General features: G+C 37.3%; 1 protein-coding gene across 5 annotated transcripts in view; it reads right to left on the bottom strand.

Annotated features, from left to right (window-relative positions):
* Positions 1–13046: 13046 nt before the first annotated feature.
* The window catches only part of LOC107741043 (protocadherin-11 X-linked-like), a 59362-nt gene continuing 54260 nt past the window's right edge, over positions 13047–18148 (bottom strand). For all 5 annotated transcript variants that reach the window (XM_016553625.1, XM_016553624.1, XM_016553627.1 and 2 more), the window contains one exon: positions 13047–14557. In XM_016553625.1, the coding sequence (XP_016409111.1) occupies positions 14474–14557 (84 nt within the window). In that variant the 3' untranslated portion in view covers positions 13047–14473. The remainder of the gene's footprint in view (positions 14558–18148) is intronic.

The raw sequence follows: 18148 nt of genomic DNA, 5'->3' as shown, positions 1-18148 counted from the left end.
AGAAACCAACCAGATCACAAATGAATCACAATGAATGAATGAATGAATGAATGAATGTCAACTGAATAAAAAAAAAAAAAAGATTTAAAATAGACAATATCATCAAATATATATATATATATTTTTTTTTTGATAAATAAAAAAGTTTAATCTTACTGACCCCAAATTTTAAAACAGTAGTGTATATAAATAATCAGTTCAAGAGCGTAGGGAGACTGAACTTATTGCATGAATGTAACATTATTACAGAGTGCTTTCGACACAATATGCATTTCCATAGTAACAGTGATTTCTCTGATTGTTGGATTGTCTTCATGATCTGTGATTGCTCTTCATGATTATGAGTAGTGTGGTTCTTCATTGTGTATCTGACAATAAAACTATTTTTTAAAGATTAATTTAAAGCATACAGACCTTGGGCTCAACTTTTTCTCAACGAGCTCATACCGTTTATACCGTACACTATTGTTAAAAATCAATTGCCATATAGTGAAAATAAATGGGATTTGTACTTCCGCTACCTGTCTATTGTGTTTTATTTATGCTGAATTCCAGCAGCATAAAAGAAAAAGAGTTGGATGGGAAGTTGTTTGGAACTTAACTCTGAGCTCTTTAGATTAAAACATAACATTGTGATTGCAGAAAAATAACCCACACAATTATTTTCAAATAATTCCCATTGCCTATTCAGTCTTGCATGATGCATAATTTACCTCTGATCAATGTTTTATATAAACCTTACAAATAAAGTTATACCCTCTTATCATCTGCCACCTGAAAATCAATCATTAGATGCTACTGTAGTTATAGAAACCCAGCTGGAGATAAAATCTAGCATAGATGCCGTTTCAGTTTTCCTTTGAAAAATTGCTTATGCACAAGACACGCATTACGCCGTAATGAAATGGTATGAAAATGTAAGAAAATGACGCATTATGCTTAATTATTTATCATTCTGGTCTTAAGTGAATCAAATCATACAGCATGAGAAAGTATTTTTAAGTAGAAGCCTTAAAAATGTAAGTACCTTTCTAGGAATTACTGTTCATCCATACGCGAGTAACCGCCGACGTCAATAAATTGTCCTACATCGCCAGCAGCGGCAGTGAAAAAGTGCAAGAGTCATCTGTTATACTACACCATGCCACCACGCAATATTGGTCAGTGGCGACAGGACACTTTAAAGTAAAAAAAGGCTGACTTTGACGGCCCGATAGGGCACAGCAAGGTGATGAATTGAGAGTAAACTCTGTGTTGAAACTCATAAATCTCACATTACAGGCCATATTCAGCAGGGAACATTCAGCATGAGCTGCAGCCCAGTGTCTTTATTCATGAGTAGCCATCTTACTAATTACTCGACATGCCGGTTTTAGCACTGTGGTCATGACTGAATGCTTGTCCTTGGTAAGTTAGCAAGCCGAATATGCTTTAAAAATTCCCCGGCGAGTATTATCAAGCCGTCAGAAAATAGATAGACCAAAAAAGAAAAGCAACCGCTACAGGATGGTTCGAGTGCCTCGGCATCGCCTCACCCCCGCCGTTCAGCCGAAGTCTGATGTTTGCATTGTGACGAGAACTACAAAAGACTCCCCGATGAATTCAAGCTGTGGTCATTGTGAGCAGAGGGTCAAGAAAATGTGGTATGTCTGGGTGACCTTAATCACACACAGGTTCAGACAGACTCCGGTTTCACTTGTGGACCTTATTTCAGGTCACCGCCTCAAAGTCAAAGGAGGGCACAGTCATTATCTCCAGCAGGAGAACACAATCATCCACACAATGAAATGAGCTCTGTTCTCACAATGTGCTCAAGTGTTGTCCATCTCCCTGGGCTGAACACATGTATTCGCTGTACGTGCTAATCTATGAAGTGAATTAGCCGTAAGGAATGTGTCCTGGTCTGCTCGCTGTTGCCTCGACACAAAGCAGATTTACAACCCATCAAACAGCATCGCTACTGAACCAACATCAAAACCAGTGTCTGGAAAATAGACTATATTAGTCATATGGTGCATTATGGTTTGCTATTATGGCTAGACGCTCTGTCTGCTGTGCCTGGTATTGACATGTTGCATGCAGTAAATGTATTACGTTATATAGATTACATGTTCTCTCAGTGGTATTATTTCTAGGAGGGCTTCATGTGGTTCAAATGGGTAAGTGTTACAATTCAGAACCAGCAAAATGCCAGCCAATCTTAGCTCTTTAGTATCCGTACATAGAGTGTGGATCAGGCACATATACAATTATTTACCCTTGGATATAAACATACTGACAGCATCTAAATTACAAACCTTAAATAAAATGATTACAAATAATACATTGTGCATTGGACTACACAGAATATCAAACTCATTAGTCGATTGTATGGGATTTATTAGAGAAAGAAAGAAAGAACGAAAGAATGAAAGAAAGAAAGAAAGAAAGAAAGAGAAAAATTACACAAACGGCCTCCATAGCCGTGACAGGACAGGATGAGGATTCCCCGACGGCCTCCTTAGCCGTGACAGGACGAGCAGGGAGTTCGCAAACAGCCTCTATAACCGTGACAGGATGAGCAGGGAGTTCGCAAACGGCCTCTATAGCCTTGACAGGATGAGCAGGGAGTTCGCAAACGGCCTCTATAGCCGTGCTAGACCTGACTCATGACGATCAGTTGTGACTTGACTTGACTCAGGATTGACATCTGTGACATAACGGGGTGCTGTTGTGTCTGCCATTTTGCGATCATGCGCCTCTGTCGCCGGCATTTTGGGAGCGCGCTCTAGTGCGGCCGCCATTACATGAGTGAGTGCGGGGTCGCGTAGCTATCAAATGATAAGCGCTAAACAATACTCGGCAGTTAGAAAGGAGTGAGATTGAGTGTTAAATAGTGAGTGAGTGATATGAAACAGCTGTGTGCAATCAGTGCTGTGTGCAATCAGTGCAATGAATGATGGGATATGTAGTCCGGGGTGATATGCAACAGTGTGTCGTGCGAGAGTCAATGAAAATGGAAAGGGTGACCTCTGATGGCTAGCAGACGGAAGTTCATGGACCGGATACGTAACACGTATGCTTTACAATCATACTATATGTATTATATGTTTAGAATAATGCTCTGATAAGATTTTAGTATTGAGATACTACTATTATTTTACACACACACACACATTTTATTCCAGCTTTAGTTTTAGTTATTTTAGTACACCAAGTTAAATTAAAATAAGAAATGTTGCCTTGTCAAAAAGCTGAAACAAAAAGTTTATTTATTTTATTTTATTTCATGGTTTTAGTTTCAGTCAGCTATAATAAACAAATAATTTTAGTTTTAACATTCCCATCTACATTTAATACATTTTACATTTAATACATTTAAAATGCATGCAAAATAAATGATAGATTAAAAGATTAAAGATTACAAATTAAAAATAATTGAAAAAATATTTTAAACAAAATAAATTTCATGAAATCTCCATCACAAAATCTTGTTGATGAATCAGTCTTGCTATTATTAGTGTTAACAAAAATAATTATATGTAAGATTACACATAAAGCTTTGTCTCTAAAAAAATAAATATATAAAACGGCTATTTTAGATAATGTCACACTATATACTGTAGCTATGGGATCAACCTGAACTGTGGCTCCTGTAAATACTGCGGCTGTGCTTCTGTAAACTCTTGTAGTCTTGATTTAGAGCTATCAGGCTGTAAATCAAGTTAGACAGAGCTGCCAGTCCACAGGCACTCGCCTATGTTTAATTAGTACAGATTGACTCCCTCATTGGAGTGCGACACGTGCTAAAGCAAGACTGCGAGTGATGGCATGAACATCCCTCATTGATTTCAATATCATTCAGTACGACAGCTTTGTTGTGTCACCAATGTCTCTTTACACCTGAGGTCCCTGCCACGCAAACAAATAGAAAACAAGCACAGCAAATACTCTGCACTTAAATCTTGACAGCACTTTAGTCAGACTTCAAACTATGTGTGACTGCAGCAAAATGACGATCTGCTCTGGTGAAAGCTGAGGTGAATACATTTCATCTCGTGAGATCTAACCAGCCAAAAAACATCACAAATAACTACGGCGTTGGCAGAAATCACATGCAATAATCCGTTTAACTGATCTATCAAAGGTAGACTTCACATGCTCAGCTAATGAATCAGTTATGACTCCCGGTCCGATTGTTTCAGAGCGTTGTAGCACGTTTCGCTTGATCGCATGAGCTCAGCTGTTCATTTTAAGGGACAGTGGCTCAATGTTTTGGGGGAGGAATAACATTATCTGTCCATGTGCTTGGTTTCTGCATATTGAGATTTATCATGCCCACCATCCATAGCACTCCAAAGGCTTCGCCCCATGCAGACAGATTGCAGAACAGCCAAAGCGCATTTGCATTTAAACATGGCAGGATTTAAAAATAAAAAGCGATATGAAAGTACACGGCTCACAAAAGAGAATACTACTGTCTTTCATCTGACGATAAAACAATGTAAAAAAAAATGTGAAACAGCAATGACCATATGAGTTGTTTACGCCTTTATGGGATGTCGAAACATCAGTGAGCTTTGAAAAAAAGCAAGCGCTTTGGTCTGGTCTTGTGACTTTGTTCTTTGTTAAAGTTTCGAAATACGATCCAAGGCGTTCTGTTCAAATATTAAAATCTCGAACACTTTGAAAGGAGCGCTTTAGGTGTATTTAGAGAAGTGCTTGGCTTGAAAAAGCATTTGTTTCATTTTAGCAATGAAAAACCGTTCTAAAAAATGTTTCCTAAAGAAGCACAAGACTGCAGCCGAGGAAAGTCATTTATCTTTTAGCGCCTCTTTGTCCTATTTATTTAGAAAATATATACAATTTGTCAAGCAGCCATCATGTGTGACAAAAGCCACTACTGTTAGATGGAAGGAGGCAAAGAGTTCGGCAAGGTATTAAACAATACAGAAGCTTTCAAAGTGCTTACTAGGCAAGCGGCAGGCATCCGAAGGCATGCGGGGTCTACAGGGCAGCTCTCTGGGGCCGACAATCTGTACGAACAGTATGTTTCCAGCTCCTGCACGCGTTCCCCTGAACAGCAGGCTCTCCTCTCTTACATTCAACTGCCTGCAGACAAATTTAATATAATGAACGCGTAATGGCACACACACTATCCTATAATGAAATCTTCTCGGGCCTGTTTTGCAATGTAATACCGAGTTGACATTTTGTTGACATTCCAGATCAGGATTTTGTACTCGAGTCCAAAGCAACAACAAAGTTTGGATGTCATAAATATGTAATGATCCATACTATGAATAGCGAACTTAGCTTTCTGCCCTGATATTGACATTTGCTAATAACCTCTGCCAGCAAGTTAACTCTGGAAGAATGTCAATACAAGCTTGCATAATTCTAATTTCTTTGTCTCCTGGAAACTTAACAGTCTGTCCGCTCTCGTTTAGCGTCCTCTGAACGCGTCTGGCCGCCTGCTGGAGATGCATATTAAATCAAGAGCACCGGCCATTCAATCTAGCCCCTGATCACACGTTTTTGTCCAATTAAAAAGGAAGGCTAATTGAATTAAATTCCATTTTGCATCATTTGACCGCGTTATACAATGTTGATCTATTCTGTTAACACTTTTTTCTTTTAGTCTAGCACCGGTACACCTTTAAAAGTGCATTATATGGTCTCCTGGCTACGTGACGTCCAGACGTCATCCACTCTTGTTGTTCCGAGCTGTAATGAGTCTGATGCGGACTAATTAGAGAAATATGTCCCGGCTGCACTTGTTGTCCATCCCTTGATGGTGAGGAGGCTAAAAAGTAGGGAAGCATAACTGAAAGGTTCGATGTAGCGGTGTTGAACGAATTAGCTCTTCTACAGACCTTCTCTAACAATCTCATAATTTTGAGAGAGAAAAAAAAAGGCAGAATTGTGCAAAGCTGAGGACATGGCTTTTTAAACAATTCTGAGTTTATACTCTGTCTTTATATCTCTTTATATATCTCTTTTTTTTCCTCAGAATGCAAGAAAAAAAGTACTACATTTTCAGAGATAAAGAAAAAGTCACAATTAACTTTAAAAAACAAAATCTGTGACAGAAATGGTCTTTTATAAAAAGGACATTCCACAGGAAAAAAAAAAAAAGATTATACACTACCATTTAAAAGTTTGAGGTTGGTAAGATTTTTTGAAAGAAAAACTTTTATTTAGCAAGGACACATTAAATTGATCACATTTGTAAAGACATTTAAAATGTTACAAAAGAATACATGATTCAAGTAAATGCTGTTCTCTTGAATTCTCTATTCATCAAATAATAAAAAAAGTATCATGGTTTCCACAAAAAGACAGCACAATTGTTTTTAACATTAATAATAATTAATGCAAATCAGCATATTAAAATGATTTCTGTAGGATTATGTGACACTGAAGACTGGAGTAATGATGCTGAAAATTCAGCTTTGCATTACAGGGATATATATATATATATACATATACTGTTATCTTAAATGGTAATAATATTTCACAATATTACTGTTTTTACTGTATTTTTGATCATACAAATGCAGCCTTGGTGAGCATACACGACTTTTTTCAAAAACATTCTCACCCCAAACTTCTGAACTGTATTGTATGTCATTATTTCTTTTATTTCTTTTCAAATATCCGAAATGCTATTCAGACCAGGCTTAGGAGCGACGGCTGTCTGTTCAGTGCAACAAACGCAAGCCGCATTGAGGGACAGCTCTGTTGAGGGGCTATTATAAAGTCAACAAAGTAACAACGGCTCGGAGCAAATCGCTTGTCCATTGTGTGGCCAAACATTGTTCGGAGCAGGGTTCAAAAGCCTGCCCTAATTGGGTCTCACTCTAGAGACGTCTACTCCATGTCAGCTATGTAGCGTAAACTCAGCGGCAGAGCGGAGCAGAGAGTGTCTGAGGCTCAGTGATTAGCACCCTGCCCAGTTAATTTTAGCAAGGTTTGGAACAGGACTAATCAGGAATTAAGAGTCGGCATCCACCCTAAACCGCCTTCTTTACGCCGTCACAGGGGATACTTTCAGGATGGAAAAAAGGCAATTGTCTGCTGTCTCCGATTATCCCCAGGAAAGCCTATAATCTGGCTGACAGTACTTAAGGAGTCAAGCAGCAAAATAAACAACATTGATTATCATCTACTATTCTTGTTAACCCCTTATTTTGGTAGTTTGGTGGATCCAACCCCTCCTTCATACCATCTGCTTCAGCAAATGTTAAGGCTTCTGTCCAAACCAGATTACCAGCTATTCTAAGATGGGGCTGGGCTCTTATCGTCCTTCAATCTCTTTTACGAGCGCAAATCAAGAAATCTGTGCTGGATTACCTGGATTACAGTGGCTCTGAACAGTGTCTTTAAGTCAACGCCTCCCAACCTGACTTTAGCCGATCTTCTGCTTACCCACTTAGGAAAGATCTCATGGAAATGTCCTGCAACATTCAGCTGGTCATCTGTTCCACACGACACCGTTTCCTAGACATAAGCTCTGAAGATGGAAGAACTGCTTTCTATGGCAAATCAGCACATGTATTTATCACTTATAGTTGACCCATATATGAAAATTCTGTCATTATTTACTCACCCTCTGGTTGTTCCAAATTGTATGGATTTCTTTGAACAGTAGAACACAAAAAAAGAAATATTTTGAAGAACGTCCATGCTGGTCTTTTCCATACACTGTAAAAAAGTTAATTTTTTTTTTCTTACTCTAAAGATCGAGTAAGAAAAAAAATACTATTCATGTCTTTCTACTTGCAAACTATGTGTAATTCAAAACATTTTGAAGTAACAATGAAATCTTTCTAATTCATTGTGAAATGTATAAGCAATTGGAAGTTTACAATTACAATGGAAGTCATCTGAGAGCTTTTTGTAAGATAAATGTTGTTACAGTTGTTATACACTGAAAGTATTTTAATAAAGGAAAAATGTGTCCTTTTGTGTTGCAAGTAAGTCATGAGAGTTTTGAGAGACATAAGGGTGACTAATATATATTATACTAACATCATCTAAACCAAGGGTTGTACTGTATATTACATGGCAAAGTATTTCGTAAAGCAGCACTAACAGTGAATCAATTGCCTTACATTGAAAGCAAGTCAGTAGTGCTTTATGTAATACAAAACTAAATGATTAATGTGAGAGTGGTGAATGTCAAAGGGATCGGTCATCCAAAAATGCAAACGCATTTACTTAACCCAATGTTGTTCCAAAACTGTATGACCTTCCATCTTCTGCAAAACACAAATGAAAATATTTTGAAGAATGTTGGTAACCATTTGGTGACCTCTGACCTCCATTGTCAAAATATCTTGTTTTGTGTTCCACAGAAGAAAGAAAGTCATTAGGTTTGGAATGACATGAAGATGATTCAATGATGGCAATATTGATTTTAGGTGAACTGTCCCCTTTCAACATACATGAAAAACCTTAATAATGTCACGCCTTTTCTAAATAAATACCGCATTGTGAACAATGTGTTTCAGAGCAGTGCAAAGACGTGACACACAAAAGTTACCTTGCTAGAATGACTATGCAGACAAAATGAAAACAAGCTCTGGAAATTGAATTCTGATCCCTTGTTTTAAAAGAATGTATTTCTAAGACGGCGTCCTCCTGAAGATTAGTGTATAACAACGTTCTTCAATTGCCTTTCGAGAGCATTTAATCAGACAGCAGTGTATTTATTTTGAAGCTTTTTTACATTTTCCCTTTGGAATAATAAGCCTATACAACCTGCCAATCCTAGACAAACAAGAACGACAATCAGGTTTAAAAGCAATTCCTAATCTCTCGGAAACCAACAAAAAGCTATATGGCTGCAGAGATCCATTTAGGACAATCTCTTCAGCATTTGAATGCATTCGAATGTGAGAAACAGACTTTCTAATTGACAAAACACAAAAAGCTCAGTTCGACACTGAAAGACACGTCTGCATACATACAGAATCACTATCCACATCCTTAATCAATAACTTAATATCAGCCATCTCAGAGCAATTGTATGCAAATCCATGCAGCCTAAAAATAGTCATCACTGTGTGGCTTGTGAATATTTATACTATTGTACTTTTAACCAATGGGCACAATTTAACAAGCCACAGCGACAGCCGGAGTCTTTGAGCACCGCTTCGATTTTTGAACACACAAATGTAGAAGTGCAAAAAAAGAAAAGCATGATTGAATTATTCATTTTGGCAGAGATTTGGCAGCAGGAGAGCGCAGCACTGCCTTGAGTGCAAATAACAGAGACCATCTTCCAGTTTCCTACACCTCTGCACTGAAATGCATAAATAGCACTACATAGAGATAATCAGCAAACCCTTTGGGACTTGGACACAATATTCTCAGTCTGCAGTAATTCCCTGGTGTACCTGATCATTTATAACGACGGACGACTCTCCTGTACCCTCAAATCCCGGCCCCATTCTGCCCCTCTCTGTGTGTGATGTAATACTGAGGACACAGGATATGATCGATATGAATTATAAATACGATCTCAAGACATATGTTTTGTTGCACTTTCTCAGCAATCTGATCCTAGTCTGTCCTCCTCAAGATACATTTTGTCATTCTAAAGTCCAGGCGATTTATTAATTCATGAGCTCTCCTATGGTGCAGTACTCTCGTAGTCAGCACCTGCCGGAGAGGTACTTTCATAGGCATTCAGAGTCGAGTAATGCAATTCCTCACTGGTTTCACTTTCATTGTGCTGTGCCTGGCAGTGCAGCCTGTTTCGAATCATCAAGTTTCCTTAAATTAATCCAAATTAAATGCGACTCTTTTGTTATTTTTAGATATAATTTATGCATTTGTTCTTCCCACCAACACTCACAGGAAATAGAAAGAGTGAAAATTAAGCAAACAATGTGTTTCTGAGGGTTGTGACACTGTGGAAGGTCAGATGTACGAGGCCAAAAATATAAATAATATTTTTTTTTAGAATGGCTATTTTCAAAGTTCCCCCCCCAAAAAAAAAAAAAACCAACAACAAAAAACAGACTGCCTTTATTATATCAAAGGTACACTGAAAATAATTTTATTTTATAAAATATTGTATAATTACAATTTAAAATAACTATTTTAATATATAACACTAACTTACTTACTTATAATAAATAACACCATTTTAATATATTTTAAAATGTAATTTATTCCTGTGATGCAAAGCTGTATTTTTTAGCATCATGCTCCAGGCTTCAGTATCACATGATTTTTCAGAAATCATTCTAATATGCTCATTTGTGGCTCAAGAAACATTGTTGAAAACAGCTTTGCTGCTTAATATTTTTGTGGAAACCAGGATACATTTTTATCAGGATTCTTTGATGAATAAAAAATTCAAAAGAACAGCATTTGCTGAATGCTTGCTGAATAAAAGTATTATTTTAAATATATACATATGCTATAATAATAATTCTTACTATAATCATTACAAACTAACCCTAAACCAAACCCTAACCCTATAATAAGTACATGTTAATTATTACTCAGTACTTAAATATACAATTGCACTGTAACAAGGACACCGTAAGATAATGTGTGATCAAAAAAAAAAAAAAAACTACTGACCTCAAACTTTTGACCTGTAGTGTAATTGAAAATCTTGTTTTATGTGCAAATGATTTTCAATTTTTGGGTGAACTGCACCTTTAATATGTTGAAGGTTATTCTAGGCTAATGCGGTCAATCCCTGAGGCATCTCTATTACTGAGGCCGTAACTTTACAGACTCAGTTAATCAGTCTCCTTATTGACAGTTGCTTTATTAGATTATGAGCAAACGTGCAGGTATGTTAGCTGTGTGCACACCACATGGAGCCACATAATCCACAGCGTGCAGCTAGCATTTCTAGCGTTTGATTCAATGGGAATTCTCCTTCCTCTAAATGCTGTCAAACAAATAATACATTTAAGCTCAATGCCACAAATCAAGCAAAGCCAACACAAGAAACTCTCCTCAGCTGTCACAGTCAATTTGAAGAATTACAATGGCTAAATTACATATCTTTAAGAAACATAATTTGCCAGCAGATGGAGACCAATCTGTTGGAAGATTTTTGCCCATTCTTTAAATCCAAAGACAGTAAGACTTTCTGGAATACTTGATTGCGATTGGTCGATTGCAGCATTCAGTGCTCAGATTTGTATAATGACCACTTAACAGTAGCCTTTAATTGACCGCTGTACAAGGCAAATGATTTCCTGCATAACTGTGCTAGTCTTTTGCATTTTGTCTCTTTCTTTCACAGTTGATAAAATGATATTTACATGCATGCATTTGGCAGATGCTTTTATCCAAAGTGACTTGCATTCATGCTATATTCAATCAGTTCATGCATTCTCTGGGAATTGAACCCATGACCTTGGAGTTGCTTGCACTGTGCTCTACAGTTTGAGCTACAGGAATATCTGACACTGAATTGTGGTTTCATATTCATCTGAAACGCTTATGCAAGTTGTGAGTGAGCAAAAACTGTTTTACGGAAGAGCATATGTGCTTTGGTGATGGTCTTATCATTCAGTTCTTATGGAAGTGTGCATGCCAACACCATCATGAATGTACACAGAGTTTAGCGCATAGAGAGTTTACATTGTGATATTAATAGCATGCTGACATTTGCACACCACCTCAGGAAGAAAAAAGATACAAGCTCAACGTAGTGAATGTGCACCATTTTCTCTAATCACCAAGGACATATTTCCCTCAAGGGAAATGATTAGCTCTCCAGTCTTGCAATTTAAAGCAACTTTGATAAGCAATTAAATTGTTTTCCATTGCGCCTCTCATTTCTCCTTTCTTTCATGTGAACTTCTGGAACAGCTGCTTTGAAACCACATACATGGGAACAATGGCTGGCTCTTGGGCCCGCTCACAAACGGATGTTGAGGAAATACAGTTGTGTGATCAGTGAGCCTTAAAATTGTAATTGTTCAGTCTTATAAAAAAAGGTATATTTCAAAAGATGCATAAATACCAGTGCAGTTGCATAACTGGGGAAAATAAATGTGGTTGTGATGTGTAATTTATGTACTTTCACAGACCTCAGTGCACTCGTGAGTTTAAAGAGCCCATGTGGCCTAACATGACTTCTGTGTTTGATATAAGTTTTAATTAGTGCACCACAACAGTTAGCTTAAAGCTTCACAGTTCAAAAAAAAAAATTATTTGAATGCATTTGAATGCATTAACTAATGTAAACTAATGGTAAAGTAACTTTGATAAGCAATTAAATTGTTTTCCATTGCGCCTCTCATTTCTCCTTTCTTTCATGTGAACTTCTGGAACAGCTGCTTTGAAACCACATACATGGGAACAATGGCTGGCTCTTGGGCCCGCTCACAAACGGATGTTGAGGAAATACAGTTGTGTGATCAGTGAGCCTTAAAATTGTAATTGTTCAGTCTTATAAAAAAAGGTATATTTCAAAAGATGCATAAATACCAGTGCAGTTGCATAACTGGGGAAAATAAATGTGGTTGTGATGTGTAATTTATGTACTTTCACAGACCTCAGTGCACTCGTGAGTTTAAAGAGCCCATGTGGCCTAACATGACTTCTGTGTTTGATATAAGTTTTAATTAGTGCACCACAACATTTAGCTTAAAGCTTCACAGTTCAAAAAAAAAAATTATTTGAATGCATTTTAATGCATTAACTAATGTAAACTAATGGAATCTTATTGTAAACAGTTGCCTAAATAATAACATCAAATCAATCAATATAATTTTGCGATATTTATAATCAAAATCTTAGCATTAGAAAACTACAATACAGAAGCATAATCACTAATGATCTCAGAGTTTTGGACCCCACCGTATATTGATTGGTCAATAAATGACGCATGGAAATGTACAGTACAATGCAAAAGACTTTAATAAACTTCCAAAGCTCAAACATACATAAAACAGTTATATACAGTTTACTTCACAAGTTGGCAAATCAACTGAGAATACAAAGATAATGTAAAGTGCTTCATATATAATGAAAGTGATTTAACCAACTCCTTACATGAAAAGAAAAAGTCCATTTCTTTTTTTCATTTTTTTCCCCCTCCCCTCTCATTCTTTGTCAATGGCAAATATCCAGGCATGTCTAATTGTTTCTTGCACAGTGCTGCAGTTTTCTATGCGAGTCATTCTGTGTTTCCTACTCCAGAGCGTTACACTTGACACCATTAAGACATCTGATACCTCCGCAAGAATAAGAGGTCAAACATTTGGGCCCAAAGACACTTCTACAAATCAGTCCATTTGCTAAAAAGGAGTAAATTACTGCTCGTACAAAAGTGCTATCCATCGAAGCAATTTATTAGTGATGTAAGTCATTCCAGACGGAAATACCCGGCTGTTAAGTTTCACAAAAGAGAGCTTTAGCTGTGGGATGCTTATTATCACAACTTCAAAGTGCTCATGTACGGTGAGTTCTCGATTTATCGTAAATTTATTGCTGTTGACATAAAATCTGAATAGTCCACGTTGTATTCTCGTGCTCTGTACTGTATTTTCTACTTTTAATATACTTTTTTTTTTTTGTCGTCTCGGTTGTAAGAATACATAGCATGTCAGTTTCAGAATATACAAACACCTAGGTGATGTAACTAAAACCTACCATCTCGTATGACAAGATTGCCAGAGGCTTTCTATTCAAAATCAGTAAATACATCTCAGGTTATATTGGCTCTAGTAAAAGCGGACTACAACAGACAACATATAGAGGTCAGACCCGGTGTCCCTTTCTACTGCGTACAAGGGGTTTCTTTGATTAGGAAGCGGGAGCGCTGTCCCATATGATGGCAGCTTAGCAAAGCATTAGGGTTCTTTTTGAATCTTCCGCGTCCCAAAGTCAGAGGCAATCAGTGACAGAGCTAAAACGTGTTGGTACCTCCTATTGAGGGCCATGCATTTCAATGTTAACAAGCGTTGGGACGGTGCGAGGAGAGCCGTGGCAATCGGTGACGAGGAGTTCGCCGTGATCTATCGAATACGAGCACAGAATGAACAAATGAAACAGTAAAAGCAGGTGAGCAAAGGATATGAAAATGGAAAAAAAGAGAAACAACCACCAGGCACGTCGAAGTTTCATTGAACTTTGTCTAATATGTCAATCAAGAGAATCAGTTAACAAAATCAATAAATAGACACACAGACGACAAGGACTGTGCTGCTGCTATACATAAATACATTTCTATATAAACATCCTATACAGAGGTCTTTGCCATATTCATATTGGAGTGGAGGTGTCTCTCGTGCCCTATTCGGTGCACCCGGTGAATGAGGACAAAAGGGGTTAAACAAAGCATTTCAAACCTCCCACAAGTCACAAGCAGAGTTTCGGACGTTTAAATTAGTCTGGCGTTACTCTCTAGGACCCGTTTGAGGCTGGAGAATGTGTACAGTTCGTGTTTTCACCTCTTCAGTGAGTGCCTTCCTCTCCCTCCCTCCCTCTCTTTAGGAAATGGCAGCTAGAGATTGATTTTTATCCTGTGGGAGCGAGCTGTACCTGTGCCACAGAGTGTGCCATAGAGTGGTGGTTTCAGTGCCGTCTCCTGTAATATAGAGAGACAGACAGATATAGGGAGATTGTAGTTACAAATTCATCTGGTTTGCTAAGCTGCAGTATGTACTGTGTAAGATGATAATGAAGGCCTATCTCTCTGGACATATACATTCACGTGCATACATAGAGAGAGAGGGAGAGAATCAGCATTCTTCAAGGAACAGACCGAAAGAGGTTCGTGTTCATTTCATCTCATCGGATTTACCTTGAAGAATGCTGGGAAGTGACTAGTCAGTGCATGCAGGTAAACTAAATTGCTTTTTGCTCCAAATGTGCTGTTACACCCACCACACTACAGCAACACTCATTCATTGATGACAACAGGAAGCTCATGTGATTAAAACATTTTTTGAAATGAACATGTTTTTAAAAATACGATAAAACTCCGCTAATAAGGTTATATTTACTTCATTATTACTCAATCTCTTAAATTCATCATTGAAATATATCAGCAAGCAGCAGTGGACCTGTTAATGAGCATGTGCAAGAGGAAAGTACCATTTCAAAGCTCTTTGTACTGTAGATTCAATCTTCAGCAATGTTAAATGAACACTGAGTGACTTTTAAAAACTTATATTACAATGCAGCTACACTGGTAGAACACGATGGCAGTGATGTCAAGGTCATGGTTCGTTTCCTTGGTAACACACATGCCGATAAAATGTATACGAATGAATTCAGGTTTCTTTGAGGAGGGAAGAAGAAAAAAAAACAAAAAAAAACACACTGCTGTTCCATCTTCAAAAATGCAAAAGCACCAACATGTATTTCTTAACCTCATGTGTTTTAGGATTCTTTTTTTTTTTGTAATATATAAATGTACTGCCACTTATAATAAATTTAGCACGTCTTCGCTAAAATATCATTTTGAACTTTTTTTTGTAGACATAACTAATTGAAAGTTGAATTAACTAGTAACTGTTGTTTCAACTCATAAACGCATGTTTGAAACAACTGCATCACACCGAAAGAAATATATTACTAAAGGCCAAGATGCACAAGAATTGCTGATGGGCTAAACGCTGCATAAATCGCCTGGAGTTTGACACAACTGGAGGTAATCAATACAAAGAGAGAAATTCAAGAGAGATCAATCACTTCATGTTCTAAAAAAATGTGTTTAGTTGGAAATAAAGGCACATCTGCCCTAGACCCGGCGAGATTCAAAAATGTAGAAATTAGAATTTGAATTATTGAAACGCAGGTGGTTGACAGCACAAACTGTGGACTCAAGGACATCCTCTCCCATATCTTATGATGTTTTTGAAATGCTGAATGTACCATGAAGCCTGATGCAAAGAAAATGTGTTTGACTGTGAGACCCCATACGACTGTGAGGGCATATTCATACCAATCCAAATAGGGATGGGTTTGCAAGTAACATGAGGTTAGAATGGCGAAGCTACTGACCTCAAATACACCCCTGCTCTGAATATAGAGGCCTTATAGCGTTTGATTTGACTAGAGTTCTTGCATATTCATGGCCTTGCCAGGGATCAGTCAAGTACGGCGGAATTTACTTGATCTGCCACAACTAAAGTGTGTATTCAGACAGAAGCCCCCCCACCACCACCACCGGAGGGATTGACCTCTAAAATCACTGTCTGAGAACAGGGAGACGAAAGATAAAAGAAAGGCAGAGATGAGTGAAAGGGGTGGGAAAGAGGTCCGTGGTGGTGCTCGGAATGCAAAATGGACCACTGATAGTATTATGAGCCATATGGCCCTTAAATATGTTGTACTTTGACGAGCTTTTCTTTGATGCTGACATCATTCCCAGCCCCGCTAAGCATCCCATTGACCTTCACCAGCGAATGTTTCCTGGGAGAAATGCATCCTTTAATGGTCCCTACAAATGTTCTTGCACCTATTCATCATGGCAAATTCAGACATGATGTTTCTCAGACATCGAGATGGGGTCGCTAAAGTTAAATAATGCTGACATTTGTGTCACTGCTTTATAGCTAACACGAGACACTAGAGATTTTTCACCAAATATGGGGCCAGTGGGTACAAGACATGATCTGATATTCTAGAATCTCTTCTGCAATATCCACTGTCTATTTGTCAGTAATGGCTCTGAGCTGATATCCAAGTTGTGGTTTAAAATGACTAAGTAAGAAGAAATATTATAGACAATAGCTAATATATGAAAAGAAAAATTAGCTTTACCGAAAGTATGGAATGGTAAGATACAACATAAAGAGCACTTCACTTCAGAATTGGAGATGAATCAACACTGTCTAACTTCTTTCTAATAGATTATTTCAATAGTCTATACCTGTCAAAACATACAGGATACCTTTAAGATGTACAGAAATAACATACGACTAAGGCATTCAAAGTTACACTCAATATATTTAAAACCTGAAGAGTTATAAGTTTCTTTCTTTCTTTCTTTCTTTCTGAAAGAAAGAAAGAAAGAAATCATATAAAGATCCGGTCGAAACCTGCCCTTCAATAGGTTTTGAAATGCTCAAAGAAGGGGTCAATGTTATTAAGAATGCACTCTTTATGACTAAGTAAGAAGAAATATTATAGACAATAGCTAATATATGAAAAGAAAAATTAGCTTTACCGAAAGTATGGAATGGTAAGATACAACATAAAGAGCACTTCACTTCAGAATTGGAGATGAATCAACACTGTCTAACTTCTTTCTAATAGATTATTTCAATAGTCTATACCTGTCAAAACATACAGGATACCTTTAAGATGTACAGAAATAACATACGACTAAGGCATTCAAAGTTACACTCAATATATTTAAAACCTGAAGAGTTATAAGTTTCTTTCTTTCTTTCTTTCTTTCTGAAAGAAAGAAAGAAAGAAATCATATAAAGATCCGGTCGAAACCTGCCCTTCAATAGGTTTTGAAATGCTCAAAGAAGGGGTCAATGTTATTAAGAATGCACTCTTTTAACATAAAAATAATAATAATTTAAAATATATACACATATATATACATACATACATACATACATACATATATATATACATATATAGTCTTCCACATATGCACATTAATTTGCTGCAGTAGCTATAGTATTCACAGTACAGGGTACTACAAAATATGATGATCTGGTCAGTCGCACTGGTGCTCCTAAATATTTTTTTATAGTCGCACGCAAATGCGACTGAAATGGTCGCACTGTAGAGCCCTGAAGGCACCGTCTTAATAGGATTTTAATCACAAATATTTAAGAATCTGATGCAAGGTTTCAAAACCTTCAACAAATATTTCTGTATATTTCAAGATACACAGAAGCAGGAAGACAACTATGGCAGGGCAAATTACAAATCTAACCTGAATTATGTGTCATTCCATAATCTCACTATGTAAGCAGGCTTATGTATAATGCACCATGGCAGAGCGTTGCTTTTAACTGCATTTTAAAATAAAGGCCTCATGGTGAAAATGGAACATCAGCTATGTGTGGGTGTCACCTTAAATTACCATGCGCACAAAGCATCTGAGTGGATATACTGTAATTTGTAAGAAATATGCAGAGGGGGATTTTCTTCAATAAGGACAAGAGCTCACAGTGGATGACATGATATTATAGAAGAAAAAAAAAAA

The sequence above is a fragment of the Sinocyclocheilus rhinocerous genome, unplaced genomic scaffold, assembly GCF_001515625.1.
Source record: "Sinocyclocheilus rhinocerous isolate Xijiao unplaced genomic scaffold, SAMN03320098_v1.1 scaffold44, whole genome shotgun sequence".
NCBI lineage: Eukaryota > Metazoa > Chordata > Actinopteri > Cypriniformes > Cyprinidae > Sinocyclocheilus > Sinocyclocheilus rhinocerous.
The sequence above is the reverse complement of the archived record's forward strand: the minus strand, read 5'-3'. Positions and strand labels throughout refer to the sequence as shown.